Source organism: Rattus rattus, chromosome 5 (genome assembly GCF_011064425.1).
Source record: "Rattus rattus isolate New Zealand chromosome 5, Rrattus_CSIRO_v1, whole genome shotgun sequence".
Lineage (NCBI taxonomy): Eukaryota > Metazoa > Chordata > Mammalia > Rodentia > Muridae > Rattus > Rattus rattus.
Genome location: NC_046158.1, coordinates 153173445 through 153188846, shown reverse-complemented (window position 1 = coordinate 153188846; position 15402 = coordinate 153173445). Strand labels below are relative to the sequence as shown.

The 15402-nt window shown below is 50.4% G+C and overlaps 2 protein-coding genes across 3 annotated transcripts; one reads left to right on the top strand and one right to left on the bottom strand.

Moving 5' to 3' along the window:
* Window positions 1-365: 365 nt before the first annotated feature.
* Window positions 366-3189, top strand: Ube2c (ubiquitin conjugating enzyme E2 C). The gene is made up of 5 exons (XM_032902479.1): window positions 366-935; window positions 1230-1257; window positions 1816-1902; window positions 2421-2685; window positions 2964-3189. The coding sequence occupies exons 1-5, from the start codon at window positions 835-837 to the stop codon at window positions 3020-3022; spliced, it is 540 nt and encodes a 179-aa protein (XP_032758370.1). The 5' UTR covers window positions 366-834; the 3' UTR covers window positions 3023-3189.
* Window positions 3190-7627: 4438 nt separating this feature from the next.
* Tnnc2 (troponin C2, fast skeletal type) lies at window positions 7628-10529 on the bottom strand. Of its 2 annotated transcripts, none has more exons than XM_032902478.1 (6): window positions 10432-10529; window positions 8758-8809; window positions 8522-8665; window positions 8312-8426; window positions 8050-8186; window positions 7628-7799 (listed from the first exon to the last, which is right to left on the bottom strand). In XM_032902478.1, the coding sequence occupies exons 2-6, from the start codon at window positions 8765-8767 to the stop codon at window positions 7768-7770; spliced, it is 438 nt and encodes a 145-aa protein (XP_032758369.1). In that variant the 5' UTR covers window positions 8768-8809; window positions 10432-10529; the 3' UTR covers window positions 7628-7767. The 2 variants fall into 2 exon arrangements, with proteins under 2 accessions (XP_032758369.1, XP_032758368.1); XM_032902477.1 differs by lacking the exon at window positions 10432-10529 and adding an exon at window positions 10228-10333.
* Between the last annotated feature and the right edge of the window lie 4873 nt (window positions 10530-15402).

Genomic DNA, 15402 nt, shown 5'->3' with positions numbered 1-15402 from the left:
CCTTAAGGCACAGTCTCATATAGCCCAGGCTAACCTAGAGATAACCCTCAACTCTTGACCTGCCTGTCCTCACCTTCCCTGGGATTACAGGCATGCACCACCTGAACCCACGTTTACTAATAGATGGGGAGTCTGCTCTGACAACCGGCGCCTTTCTAAGTTGGTTTTTTTTTTTTTTTTTTTAGTTCTTGGGAACCCAAAAAGTAACTAACATTTTATTAGGATGAGGAGAAAAGGCTTCCGGCTTGGAGAATAACACTGTCAAGTTCTCCCTTTTCCGGAAGATGTGCTCCCTGCTGGGCGTGTGCTTGGACCGACCAGCGGATCTGGACGGAGGTCCAACCATTGCCGGGCGTGTGGAGCACTCGCTCGTGAAATCTCAACCCTTGGAAGTGAAAGCAAGGAGGATCAAGAAGTCAAATTCATACCTGGCTGCATAGCCAAATTACAGACTGACGGCAGAAGTCGGGGTTCCAAGAGACCCGGCGGGGGAGGGGCGGCGTACACACGTGGACCCGTCCTTTGACCCTTTAATGGTCGGCGTCGTCCAAAGGCCACCAATCCGCCACTCATTCGTTAGTTAATGGCAGCCTTCTTCACCAATCGGCTATCCGAAGTACGCCCCGCCGTCCAATCGCAGTGCATTACTGGGTGGCCTAGCAGTTGCGCAGAGGCAGAGCAATCCTGGGCGTCCCATTGGCTGGATCAAACCCAAGCGAGCCTCTGATTGGCTAGCGCAGCAGGAGGGTTACAATTCAAACGCGGGCGGCGGCCCGCAGCCCCGCAGTTGCTCTTTCGTCTCCACACGCTTGTCTCCGTGCCAGCACCTCTGGGATGGCCTCGCAGAACCGCGACCCAGCTGCAGCCAGCGTTGCCGCCGTTCGAAAAGGAGCAGAACCCTGCGGGGGCGCCGCCCGGGGCCCTGTGGGCAAGAGGTGAGTGGTGCGGAGGTCACCCGGGGGCCTTGGGACACAAGAGGGGTACCAGGAACGCAGGAAATAGAAGGCTGACGGCGCTGCCAGGCAACTCTCATGGGTGGTTCTGCGAGCGCTGGGGTTAACATGCGGCCAGAAGGCTCATCTGGGTCCTCCTGTAGATGATGAGCGCCCGAGCTAAACCTGCCTTTGAAGAAGGGGCAAGGCCTCCATGACAACTCTTCAGGATAGTTTGGTGGGAAGTGATGTATCACCTCCACAGTGCCCCCGAGTAACCTTGACTTCTCTTTTCAGGCTACAGCAGGAGCTGATGACCCTCATGGTGAGTGACTGCGTGTTCTAAGATCAATTGGCCTATCTTTCCATCCCCCACCCAATTATCAGTAGCCTCCTTTACTACTGTGGCTACCTGCTCATACATACTATGGATGTAATTCACTCTCTCTCTTACGGAAAGCCCTTTGAACGCCAGCCCTCACTTGAGCACCGCAGCTGTCTATGGAGTCATAACCTTATCTGGGTTCATCCTACTTTTCTGGCCCCAGCTCTAACCTTGCCCATCCCCACCCTTCTTGGAATTGGTATCCCTTAGAGAATTCTCTCCTCTGGTTGTCCATTGCTACATTACCCCTAAGTAGCAATCTACATGTTTTAGTGACATTTAAATCCCAGATGAAAAACAGAAGAGGCAAAATTTGGAAGCACTGAAGGTGCTTCCCTGCTGCCCCCTTCCTCTTAGCGTGGTGATCAGCCTGTGGCTTGGCTGCTTTATTTAGAGGCATAGCATGATTCGGGCGGGGCAGTCGCTCACCCACTGATCCCTTTTGCTGTGCCTATAAGTGTACGCTCGAATGCAGCATTTGGGTGTTTCCTTCCTCAGATGTCTGGTGACAAAGGAATTTCCGCCTTCCCCGAATCAGACAACCTGTTCAAATGGGTAGGAACCATCCATGGAGCGGCCGGCACTGTAAGTGGGCAACACTTTGCTAAGTGTGGTGAACTTAGCTGAGGAAGTGAACTCCAAGTGCTAGGTCAGCTTCAGTGCCCTGAGCCTGTTCACAGGCTCTGAGCCCTGTGGTCATGTTCTTCAGTGTGAGGGAAAGGCACTCTCAAGGCAGTGACGTGATAGAGTAGGCGGGGCATCTTGGCTTGTGGGAGGGCACTAACAGCTTCCAGTTACTGCAGATCTGGTTTTAAGTCAGAAATTGGATCTAAATTTTCCCTTTAGTAATTGAGATATTAGTCGGACCACTCTGGTAGCCCTCGCTCGGGATGCCAGGTCAATCTTTTGACCAGAAGGTCACTGATGTCATAGGCCAACTTAGCATACAGTTTGCTAGTCAGACGCAGACGCACTCCTAAGTTCCTACCTGCATGGCCCTTATTTGGGGCTTGGATAGAATGTGGCCTGCTGGGGTGGGATGGGGGAAGTGAGGGCACAAGGTGAACACAGGCTTACCCTGCCCTTCTTTCCTGGAATGCCAGGTATATGAAGACCTGAGGTATAAACTCTCCCTAGAGTTCCCCAGTGGCTACCCTTACAACGCACCCACAGTGAAATTCCTCACACCGTGCTACCACCCCAACGTGGACACCCAGGGCAACATCTGCCTGGACATCCTCAAGGACAAGTGGTCTGCACTGTATGATGTCAGGACCATCTTGCTCTCCATCCAGAGCCTGCTAGGAGAACCCAACATCGAGAGCCCTTTGAACACACATGCTGCAGAGCTCTGGAAAAACCCCACAGGTAGGGCCTTGTCCAGCTCAGAGTGACCCTTGCTAACGTACAAAGGGACCCTGGGGGCTGGGTTGGTTTCTCCCTCATCCCCCTCACTGCTTCTCCATAATCACAAAGATGAAGGGGTCGGGGGGTAGAATATATCTCCTGTTCCTTTCTGGACTCTGGAAACCAGTGTCCCAGGGAGCCAACCAGATGGCAACACGGGGGTATCTGCTGGACAGGGAGAACAGGCCCGCTGGCCTCCCCCATCCATCCTCACCCGAGCCCCCTATGTTCTCTTCCAGCATTTAAGAAGTACCTGCGAGAAACCTATTCAAAGCAGGTCTCCAGCCAAGAGCCCTGACGGCAGCTCTCCCGCTTTCTCCTGTGTCGTCTCTCTTCTTAGATGTCTGTCCTTTCTCCGTGCTTTCTGAGCTGTGCTGTTTTGTTTTATTTGTTTTTTTAAATTAAGTCTGCTTGAACCCATACAATGTATATTGAATAAATGCACGTTGATTGTTTTTGTATAAATTGCTGTCTCAAAGTTAACCTCAGCCAGAGGATGGGGGAGGGGCACTAGCTTAAAATCTGGGTTCTGACCTGACGTGTACAGGGTTGGAAGCAGCTGATAAGACAGTGTGGTCCCTGAGAAGTGACCTTGTGTCTTACCTTATCGCTCTGCATAGATTTCTTCTCAAGTGGGTGTCACATTGTGTATTTGCCTGGAGGTATAGCTTCCCGGGCAGAGAGCCTGTTTAATCCGAGGGAGGTGCCCAGCACCAAAGCTCACACTTCTGTGGAGTCACAGCATAAACTACAAATACTCCATCAGAACAGTTCCGGTTGGGATACAGAGGAGGCTAAACCAGACCTTCAGCTCAAGAGTCTGTAGTGTGGGAGTGCTAGACACCCACTTTCTAAGATGTTAAAGATCTGGAGGCTGGGAGACCCCACTCAAGTTGCCCTGTAGCAGGCCCAAGCTCAGAAGATAAGGAAGATTGAGCTCTAGACCCAGGTGGGTGATTCCTGCTCCATCTCCACAAGGTGTTATGGGTCCTACCCAAGTGTCAAGCAGCTGGCTCTGCAGCCCTGTGGGAAGAGGGAGGGGAGGCAGAGGGCCTGGCCTGTCAGGAAGGTTCTGGGCTCCTGTTAACTGTTAGCCCCTGCTCTTCCCTAGGCTTCTTTTAGTGGGAAAAAGTCCGCTCTGAAGTGAGTTGTGCTCTTAGTTTCCTCCTCGGCATAGAGCTTTTATTAAATACTTTACTCATTTTTAATTTATATACATTGGTGTTTTGACTACATGTATATTTAAGGGTATTGGGTCCCCTGGAACAAGAGTTACAGACAGTGGGTGCCATGTGGATGCTGGGAATTGAACTCATGACCTCTGGAAGAACGGCCAGTGCTCTTAACCACTGAGCCATCTCTGCAGCCCCAGGGCATAGAACTTTATAATCCATCTTAATGTGGACAAACCCACTTGGGATCTTGTCAAAATACAACTGTGGGAGGAAGGGAGGCGGAAGAGCCGCACTTCTGGTGAGCCCCAGGTTACTTTTGCTGTGGTCTAGTTAACATCCAAGTTTTTCATCAAAGACTGTGGCTTCGTTGGAAGAGTTTTTGCCTGTCATCCATGAGACCCTGCATTCAGTCCCCAGAACAGCATTATCCTAGTGTATGCCTGTCGTCCCAAAACTCCAGGAGGTACAGGCAGAGAGTTCAAGATCATCTTTGAGGTCATAGTTTAAGGCCTGCCTGAGCTATGCCCTATCTAAGGGAGGGAAAGTGACCCAGATGCTGGTAGTGACTCATGTAATCCCAGCCCTTGGAAGCAGAAGCAGGAAGATGGCTAAGAGTTCAAGGCCGGCCTGGTCTAGGAATCCTTAGCATTATCAAGTTCTATCTCAAGGTCGACGGGGTGGAACAAGCCTGTAATTCCAGCAAAGGAAAGGGGCATGGTCCTTGAAGCCGCACAGGCACCGCCCAGGACTGATTAGAACAAAGAATGTCTGAGAATGGGAGTGCCCAGAAACTGGCACTAAATCCATTCCAGATAAATGCTAAAGTGGTGGTACTTGTGTCTGCCTTGGAAGGCTGTACTGTGTGGTCCTTCATGATGGTGTTTAGTTCCCTATGTGGTCAACTGACCTACCCAGTTCCGAGGACTCAGAGCTGTATGTTAAAAGCCACATAAGGACGTGGGTGGTTGGAGAATATCTATCCTGATGATCTGAGCTCCATCAACTCAGAACAGCATCCTCTGACCTCCACATGTGCACTGTAGCATACACACAGACACACCACCACCACCACCACCTCATACACATAACATCAAAGCTTTACAAGTGGAACGAAAAGGTTTACCAGTGGAATTGCCAACAGAGAAGCTCTAGAGATGGAACAAAGGAGTCTGTGCTCTGGCACACATCTGTAATCCTACCATTCAGCAGGCTGAGGCAGGAGGATTGAGAGTTCGAGCCCAGCCTGGGCTGCAGAGTGAGACCTTCTCTTAAAGTCAAAAGATTTTTAGGAACTCAGTCTCCTGTAGAGCACTGGAGTGGAAAGAAAGGAGGCTGTTTCTTGGGGTGCAAGCTCTCCAGGGAGGAGTACAGGTTGCTAAGGTCGCTTCCTCAGGGCTTGCAACCATACCAAATGCTTAGGTGTCTGCGAGAGTTCAGTTACTGAGAATCTAAGTTCAGGCCCCAGGACAGCAGGGAGGAGGGGAAAGGACAGCTGCCTAAGCTTCATCTTGAAGGCAGCAGAAGCTAAAGGACACAGGAGCGGCATGTTTAGAAAGATCCTCCTGGCTGTACTTTAGAGCAGGGGAGACATTACCTGTTATCAAGAACCAGGCAAGCGGGGCTGGAGAGATGGTTCAGCGGTTAAGAGCACCGGACTGCTCTTCCAGAGGTCATGAGTTCAATTCCCAGCAACCACATGGTGGCTCACAACCATCTGTAAAGAGATCTGATGCCCTCTTCTGGTGTGTCTGAAGACAGCTACAGTGTCTTATATATAATAAATGAATAAATCTTTAAAAAAAGAACCAGGAACCAGGCAAGCAATGGCTTGAGTTACAAGGCAGAATGAGCAACGACACAGCACATAGTAGGCACTTGGAAGTTTCTAGACCCCAGCAGCACCAGTATGGACTGAAGCCAGAAGCTGTGAAGTATGTGATGGAAGAGAAAGGAGGAAGAGGAACTGTACGGTGCTCGCCAGCAAGCCTGACTGCCTGAGTTCAATCCCAGTCCCCACAAAGTGCAAAGGGAAAATGACTCCCAAAAGCTGTCCTCTAGCCTCTACATGTATGGTATACCATGGGCACCAGCAAACACATGTAACATAAATGTAATTTTCAAATGGTTTTAAGTTGAGGGGCTAGAGGGAGAGCTCAGTGCTTAAGGGCACTTGTTGCTCTTGCAAGAGGACCTGGGTTTGGTTCCCAGTACCCGTATGATGACTCACAACCATCTCTAACTCCAGTTCCAGAGGATTCAGTGCCATTGTCTGGCATGCATGTGGTGCACAGACACACATGCAGGTAAAACATTTACATGGGTAAATAAATCTAACTGTTTACGTTGGGCAAAGAAGACAGGACAGGATGGAGTAGATGGTCTGTAGTATGAATGAATCTCAGAGCTTAAAGAATGACGGTAGGCTGGGCATGATGGTGCACACCATTAATCCCAGCACTCAGGACGCATGGTGAATCTCTGAGTTGAGGCCAGCCTGGTCTACATAAAGTGAGTGAGTTCCAGAGTAGCCAGGGTTACATAAAGTGGTCCTATCTTTTTAAAACAAACAAACAAACAAACAAACAGGGGGCTGGAGAGATGGCTCAGCGGTTAAGAGCACTGTCTGCTCTTCCAGAGGTCCTGAGTTCAATTCCCAGCAACCACATGGTGGCTCACGACCATCTGTAATGGGGTCTGGTGTGTTTGAAGACAGAGTGTGCTCATATTCATTAAATAAATAAATCTTAAAAAAAAAAAAAACGGAAATGTGACTCAGTGGCAAGCATTTGCCTAGCAATCCTCCCTCTCCAGAGCCAAGTAAGTGCCAGCATTTACGAAATGACAGTTGCTATGTGACACTTGACACACAAGTATTCTTGAACTCCTGTCCCCTGCTAAATATTCGATATCTTCATCTTACAGGTGAGGAAACTGAGGCACAGAGCGGTTGAATTTGTCATAGGCAATGAGGATTTAAACCCAAACAACCCGACTCCGAGGCTAAAGTACTACAATTATTTAGGGAGGGCACAAATCTGCCGGGTTCCTAAGAGGAACGACGTGCCAGGAGTGAGAAAAACTCCACCCTACCTGGGGATAGAATTTCAGTTTAGCTAGGTCATACCCTTGACCCTCTTTAGCTAGGTCATACCCTTGACCCTCTGGAGCGCAATGAAAGGGGGCTGAATGGAGGGGGATGGGTGGCTGATGCCCCTTTCCCGCTTTGCGCCGGGGACGCTGCCTCTTATTTGTGTGTAAAGTCCATCCATCTGGGATGGATGGACAGACTCTTTCTCCTCAGCAGGATGGCCTGCAGAGAGTTGAACGTACCACACCCAAGATCCAAGAGGTTCCAGAAATGCTGGGGGAAAAGAAGCGTTGCTTCTTCCCTAGTTCCAGCTTCCGCGCACCCTCACCCTATCCATCCCAGGTGCCTTCGCTTGATGGGCGGCCGGCTCACCCTGCGACCGCCCTGTTCCAGCGCCAGGCGCAAGTGCAGGCCATTTGCCAAGAGTCGCCCACTGCCAGCGCCAGTTGCTGGTAGCCAGCCGGCTGAGAACCTGCAGAGCAGGTCGAGCTTCGCCCGGCACTGAGCCACCCAAGCCTCCGGCTCGCGTGACCCCTCCTTCTTTTCATACCCAGCGGCTCCGGGAGACGCTCTGTGCGTCAATCCAGCCAGGCAATCCCTAAGATCCCTTGCCCTCAATCAGTCCCCTGGTCAGTCAGGCCAGCTTTACATTGTCTGCTTTTATTCCTTCCAGCCACAGAGCCCAAAGGAGCAGCCTTTCCCTGGTAGGGCAAGGAGGCAAGGGTGGAGTTGCCCACGCCCAGGGGACCTGCAGTCTGGATGAACACGAAGACCGGCTCCTTACTGAACGCCCTCCATCATCTTCAGAAACTCTGCGGAGAAAGAGTGGGATGATGTCAGGCGTACCGCTCAGGGCGCAGAGGGGTGCCTAGTCTTTAATGGGGACATTGCACTAAGCTGCGGAACATCCTAAGGGCCCCCAAGAGAGTGGGAGGAAACTTAGCCTAAGCCAGCCCCACCCACAAAGCCAAGAGCCACAGCCACAAAGCTAAGAGCCCCACCCACAAAGCCAAGAGCCCCACCCACAAAGCCAAGAGCCCCACCCACAAAGCTAGCCCTCACCGTCGAAATCAATGCGGCCATCGTTGTTCTTATCACCATCCTTCATCAGGGATTCGATCTCCTCGTCTGTCACATGCTCCCCAGAAGCCCGGAAAATCTCAGCCAGCTCCTCGGCATCAATGTAACCGTCTGCGTTCCTTTGGGAGAGAGGAACAGAACAGGACACAGGGTCAGCCACACCCTGGCCAGCCCGCTCCTTCTTCGCTTCAAGCCCGCAGGCTCCATGTGCTCCCAAGTTCGGAATCCCAGAAGCCCCACGCACCTGTCAAAGATGCGGAAACACTCAGCCAGTTCCTCTTCGCTCTTCCCTTTCGCATCCTCTTTCATCTGGCGCACCATCATGACCAAGAACTCTTCAAAGTCGATGGTACCGCTGCCTGCAAGAAGCAAAGCGGGGGCGGGGCGGGAGGTGTTAGCCCAGTGTGTGCTGAGCCTTTCCTCCCCGTCCCTGCCCTGGGGGAGCCCAGCTCACCATCCTCGTCCACCTCCTCGATGATGGCGTCCAGTTCCTCTTTAGTGGGTGTCTGCCCTAGCATCCTCATCACGGTACCCAGCTCTTTAACGCTGATGTCCCCACCACCATCAGCATCAAACATGTCAAAGGCAGCCTTGAACTCTAGCGGGGATGAGACGGAAGAAGCGATGGGTGAGGCCAGTTGGATGGTCAGCTTTACACCTAATCTCCCCCAACGGCCCACTCTCACTCACCAGCGATCATCTCCTCGCTGAGGTAGGACCTGGCCTCAGCCTGTTGGTCCGTCTATAGGAAACAGAGAGAATCAGAACGTGGAAGGGCAGACTCTCACCCCAGCTTCAGCTTCCCCAGCCCTCTCTTATATTAGGAAGTGCCTCCCCCACCCCGGTCTTCCAGAGCCACTCCAAAGCCAGCTGCACCTCCCAGGTACCCTTGGTGACCATCCCCAGTGCAAAGGGGACATTGGTTATACCCACAGTTTCCCATTTATCTTCAGAGAGCCACATCAGGAAACCCCCATCCCAGCAGTGACTTTTGGCAAGTCACCCTTCCTGTGACTTTGCTGGGATAATAGGACATCGGGGGTAAGAGAGGGCTTGAATGTGTTAGCACTATTCGAGTATGATTTTCTGATGTCCCTGTCTCCTAATGCTGCCTGGGACTTGACTAGCTGGTCAATAAGTATTTGTCCTCAACTAAATAACAGAATGCAAAGCCACAGAACATCTACCAAGCACTCGGACGCTGAGACCACAAGAAGAGATGGGCAGCTTTGCGTCAGAGGGTTCTCGGGGGCAAAACTTCTCACTAGGTCATCGGGGTAAACACCTCTCTCACTGTCAAATGTGATGGGGCCGTGCGTTGGTGTGAAAATAAGACACCTCTGTTCTGTTATGACGTCCTGGTTTGGGTGTTTAGATAGTCTTGCTGTGTAGCTCGGGTTGGCCTGGAGCTCCACATGTGACCATGAAAATAAGGTTTCTGTGAATTTTTTCCAGACCACATCCAATCTAGGCCATCTGGGTCAGGGCTTTGGACTCGAGGTGGTGAGGAAGGGGTGAGTCCCAAGACATTCTTCAGCCAGCTGGCCCAGTTCCTCCTCCCTCCTCCGTCCCTTGGCCTGATCCAAGAGGATAGGCTATTTTTAGTTGGGCATGGTCAATGGCAGCTGGTCTCTGGAGTCCAATTACTCCTTCAAGTGAAGCGGGAGGGTACTCAGAAGAAAGTGGCAGCCCCAGATCAGGGCCCCTCTGTGGATGGTCAGGGTCTCTACCTCTACCCTGTCACCCAGCCCCACTAACCACCATCCTCTCCTCGGGATTCTTAGAGGAAGCCTTCCTTCTCTGGTTGCCACAGGCTTGGCTGGGCCTATGGAACCTACTCTGTCTGCCTTGCTGGGAGACTTTTCTGCTTTCATGGTCTCCGTCTCTCCTAGGAAGCAGACAGGCTAAGACCCTTCCCGCACAGCTCTGGGTGCCCAATAGCATTGTCCCAAGCCTCAAGGTGGCCAGGAAGTCATAGCCTTGAGGATCAACTCCTGGACTATCCTGACCAGCCCTCCCCCAGCCTTCCCAGGATGTCTCCACAGGACTTGGGTTCCAACAACCCTTATCTTCTACCTTCAGGCACCCACATTACTGCCCACAGTTCTAGGACTGAAAGAGGCCTGTGGACAAAAGCGTGAAGACCCTTCTTGTCCTTACCATGGTTGCTGGTGATGGGACTCCTCTGCTGTGGGTCCTCTCCTCCGCACTCTACCACCCAAAGGTGCCCCAGATCTCTCTAGCCTTCAGAATTTGTAGGGGCATCCTCTCTTCCCTCCTCCCTACTCCCCAGAACTGGATACCCTGACCAATCAGGTGCAGGGGGCAGCAAGCCCCTCCCCTCCCAGAGTCCTAGCCCATTACCTAATTTAGCCAGGGTCCTTTGCAGGGAAATTTAAGCTTGGAGCAGGTGGCAGTCTCTGACGTTCTCCTAGATTCTTAGGAGGGGGCCCCCGCCCTGCCCCACTGTCTTAGGGAGCTCCTCCCCCACCCCCAGCACACTTGTTCCAAAATGGGGGAAGGATGTTTAGAACAAGAGCACAGTAGAGTGGAAAGAGGCCAGTCTTGAGGTCCAAAATCCATTCAAGACTCTGTTCTCCCTCTGAGCCATGTGAATGGGGGCGGGTGGCAAGGGCCCTCCAGGCACATCGTCCTCCAAGACAGAAATGGTAAGCGTGAGCCCAGATGACTAAGTCACCTAAGCTTGCGCTGGGTGCCTAGGGTTGGCGTTTGGCCCAAGAATGGGAAGTGATACACAGTACTGAGGTAGCGACGTGAACTCCCACAACTTGTCCCCCCACTGGGCTGAGCGTCTTGATTCTGTGATCTCATCTACTCTTCATCCCGTGAAGAGGTAACTATTATTATTCCATCTGCTTAGAGCATAAGTCGTGCATCCACAGAGGAACTCTGTTCCCCACTTCGGAGGCCAGATCTCATATATTGAACACCTGATGTAGCTAACGTTAACCTTGAGGTTCTTTTTTTTTTTTTTTAAGATTGTATATTTATTGTATGTATGTGCACTAGACTGTCACTGTCTTCAGACGCACCAGAAAAAGACATTGGATTCCATTATAGACGGTTGTGAGCCACCATGTGGTTGCTGGGAGTTGAACTCAGGACCTTTTTTTTTTTGGTTCTTTTTTTCGGAGCTGGGGACCGAACCCAGGGCCTTGCACTTCCTAGGCAAGCGCTCTACCACTGAGCTAAATCCCCAACCCCGCAGTCAGTGCTCTTAACCTCTGAGCTGTCTCTCCAGCTCAACCTTGAGGTTCTAATCACCCCTACTTCCACCTCCAGAGTGCTGGGGCTTACAGGCATATACCAAGCCCATTTAAGTCCTTTGATTTATTTTGCAAAAGAGTCTTCCCTGTCAACTGAGCTGCCCTTGAACTCCTGGGTTCAAGCGATCCTCTCGCCTTAGTCTCCGGAATCACCAAATCACCGAGACTGTAGGCATGCTGGATTATGGTGCTGGGTGGGAAGTCAAGCCTCGGCTATGTGCATGCTGTAAAGTACTCTACCCACTGAGCTACACCCCCAGCCTTGGTGATTCTTTCAAAACTTAATTTTCTTTTTTTTTTTTTTTTTTTTTTTTTTTTTTTTTTTTTTTTTTTTTGGGAGCTAGGGACCCGAACCCAGGGCCTTGCACTTCCTAGGCAAGCGCTCTACCACTGAGCTAAATCCCCAACCCCAAAACTTAATTTTCTTAATGTGCTTCGTCTGCACATGTCTGTGCACCATGTGCGTGCCTAGTGCCCAAAGAGGCCGGAAGAAGGCACCGGATCCCACAGTTTCCAGCTACCATGTAGGTGCTAGGAATTGAACCAAGGTCTTCTGGAAGAGCAGCAAGTGGTCTTAAGTACTGAGCTGCGGCCTTGGCAACTCCTATTACTTAACCTTTGTTGTGGAAAAATTAGGATGAGCCTGACCCTAAGGGCCCTCCTAGAAGCGTTCAGAGTAAAGAGCGTGCACCTCATGTTGTGAGGAGAAATGAGCATTGACGAAAGCTTCTCTCCCTGTCGCTCACCCGGGGCAAGGCAAACGCCCACTCTCTGGTGAGAATGCTAGGTTCTCTAAATAATAAAGACGGCAAGGGTTTTTTTGTCCTAGACATTGTATACCTAGAACCTTACCCGCAGCTATAAAATTAGGTTCTAGAGTGCGAGTGGCCTGTTTGATGTGGCTTAGAGGATTAGAAGCCCAGGCTTCTCTCGTTTTTCTTTATCTTTCTTACTTTCTTTTTTTAAAAAAAAGATTTATTTATTTATTTTATATAAGTACTTACATAAAATAAATATAAATTTATTTATAAGTACTTATATAAAATAAATATATAAATAAGATTTATTTATTTATTTCATATTTATTTTATATAAGCTGTCTCCAGACATACCAGAAGAGGGCATCAGATCTCATTACAGATGGTTGTGAGCAACCATGTGGTTGCTGGGAATTGAACTCAGGACCTCTGGAAGAGCAGTCAGTGCTCTTAACGGCTGAGCCATCTCTCTATCCCATCTCTTTCTTTTACTATTATTGATTTTTTTTTGAGACAGGGTCTCATGTAGCCCAGGCTAGCCTCAGACTCACAATGTAGCCGAGGATGACCTTGAACCTCCTGAGCCTCTAGCCTCTATCTCCCAGGTCGTGAGGTTTTACCCGTACGTCGCCTGTTTTTATCTGACGCTGAGCTGAAAGCAGAGCGTTGTGCTACCCTCTGAGCTACAGCCCCAGCACTGGAGGCTTCGTTTCTCTGGGCATAAAGCTCATTCGGCAATGGAGTTACTCCAGTTTGTATTCCTAGTGTGAAACCCCTAGGGTTCAGACGTGAGCTTATATCCGAAATATTCATAAATACACATACAGATATGCCCCCTTCTTAGAGTCCCTCTGATCCTCTGTGGAGTGAAAGTGTAGTGGAGAGAGAGGGGACAAGCCCAAAGGGAACACATTCTGAGAAGCCACAGGGTCCAGGCTAAGCACTGAGGTGGGCAAGGCTCATGGACAGCTGCTTTCTTTCAACAGAGAGAAAATGGAGACAGCGAAGTCTAGGGCCAGGGAGTGGTGGACCAGAGTCCAAGGAAGGCAGATGGACAGTGGCAACTGGGCTGCCCTCTTCCCCTATATATAGACATTCCCAAGAAGGCTCAGAGGAGCCAGGCCGGGCTAAATAAGGCCTCCCCCTGCCAGGCGGAGGATCAAGGCATGGCACTCAGGGGAATCCAGTTCGGACAATGCACACTGGGGTCACTTGTCTGGGCAGCGAAAGGGAGGCCAACCTTAGCAACATCCCTCCCCATTTGTCCCTATGTTTATTTGGTGAAACAATTAAGAACCAAGGCCCTGCGTGTAGTCAAACAAGATCATAACTGTTCCTACGTTAATTCCACGTCCTCTCCTTGACTTACATGCTGCTCCGCTCCTCTGCTGCATCCTCCTTAAATACAGCCCCGAACACCACCCGTTAGGAAGAGCAGGACTTTGCGTATGCTAGACGTTCCCTGCCATCTTCCTGAACCTTCAAACCTCCTGTGTCCTTCTCCCCTACACTGCAGCTATGTGGTTCAGAGAGGGGAGTGCTTCCGGAAGGTGTCCTGTGACCTCCACACTTGCACCATGTCACATGTGGGCCCACAGTCACACAATCATAATATCAACAAGCAAACAAAAGCCCAGGGTGGTAGCTGTGAGGAGGTAAGCTGATGGGGAAATCAAGACCACCTTCAGCTACGTAAGGAGTTTGATGCCAGCCTTGGACACATCGTAGAAAAAAAGAGAAAGAAGGAGACAGGGATAGCTTTGTCTGTGAAGCACATACCACACACCCATTGGGACATGGATTCAGATTCTCATTAGTCATGTGGGACCATAAACCCAGCAATGGGAGGTGTGACAGGGCAGGGATGGGGACTAGTAGATCCCTGGTACTCACTGGCAAAATGAATTAGCTCCAGTAACATTTGACTTCCATGCATACACATGGGGTACACTACACCACACACACACATACACACACACAAACACACACACACACAAATAAAATATAAAGGTTTTAAAAAGTAGTCTATAACTTTCACTGATAGATTAATGGTGTTAGAAGTACTCTGTGTGTGTGTGTGTGTGTGTGTGTGTGTGTGGTGTATGTATGTGTGGTGTGTGTATGTGTGGTGTGAGTGTGAGTGTGTGTTTGTGTGGTGTGTGTGTGGTATGTGCGTGTGTGAGTGTGGTGTGTATGTGTGTGTGTGTGTGTGTGTGTGGTGTGTGTGTGTATGTGTATCTGCGCACACAAGCGCGAGCACATTCACATGCTGGAACACCACAGTGCACAGGTGGCAGTCAGAGGTCAGAGGACATCTTGCAGGAGCTGGTTCTCTCCCTCCACCATCTGGATCCTTGGAATTGAACTCAGGATGTCTGGCTTCCTGGAGGCACCTTTACCCACTGGGCCATCTCACTGACCCACTTATGTTGAGGGTAGGGAGAGATCTTTCTTTCTTCCTTCCTCCCCTTCTTTCTTTCTTTCTTTTTACTTTTTTCTTTCCTTCTTTTGAAACAGGGCCTCACTACATAGTTTAGGTTGCCCTCTAACTTGCAATCCTCCTGCCTCAGCCTTCCAAGTGCCATAATTGCGGGTATGCTGGCCATCCTGCCTGACCAGACAGACCAGATTTCTAGCTGTAAAGCTATGAACACCAGCCCTTTCCCCCTTCATTTCCTCCTGTTTGTTTACTTGCTGTTTTGAGTTAGGTCTTGAACTCATGATGATCCTTCTGCCATGGCCTCTCAAGTACTTGAATCACGGGTGTGCACGATCATGCCTGGCTGACCCTCAGCTGTGCACCCAGACTTGCATGGCATATACCAGAGGAAAAGTTAATAATCAGCCAGTGGTAGGAAAATGTGTGGCGTCTCTTTTGTCCTCACAGTCTGCCTTGTAAGCAAATGCAGAATAGTCAGAGCTTCAAATCACCAATGAGCTTAAGTCCCTGCTCCCTTACTTTCTGCCACAGGAGACCACCTCCCCCTTTCTCTCAGGTTTCACCATGTGACCGTGGTTGACGTAAAACTCACTATGTAGACTAGGCTGCCCTTGAGTTCATTGAGATCCACCTGTCTGCCTTCCGAGTGCTGGGATTAAAGGTGTGCACTATGAGGCTGGAGAGATGGCTCAGTGGTTAGGAGCACTGACTGCTCTTCCAGAGGACATGAGTTCAGTTCCCAGCAACAGGGTGGCTCACAACCATCTGTAATGGGATCCGATGCCCTCTTCTGGTGCGTCTGAAGACAGCAACAGTGTACTTCTATATAATAAATAAATCTTTTTTAAAA

Coding starts and splice junctions, on each gene's coding strand:
- Ube2c (XM_032902479.1), top strand. CDS start 835: ATGGCCTCGCAGAACCGCGACCCAGCTGCAGCCAGCGTTGCCGCCGTT. Junction 936..1,229: donor CGGGGCCCTGTGGGCAAGAG/GTGAGTGGTGCG, acceptor TTCTCTTTTCAG/GCTACAGCAGGAGCTGATGA. Junction 1,903..2,420: donor TCCATGGAGCGGCCGGCACT/GTAAGTGGGCAA, acceptor CTGGAATGCCAG/GTATATGAAGACCTGAGGTA.
- Tnnc2 (XM_032902477.1), bottom strand. Junction 8,666..8,757: donor CAGCGAGGAGATGATCGCTG/GTGAGTGAGAGT, acceptor CATCCCCGCTAG/AGTTCAAGGCTGCCTTTGAC. Junction 8,427..8,521: donor CGAGGAGGTGGACGAGGATG/GTGAGCTGGGCT, acceptor TGCTTCTTGCAG/GCAGCGGTACCATCGACTTT.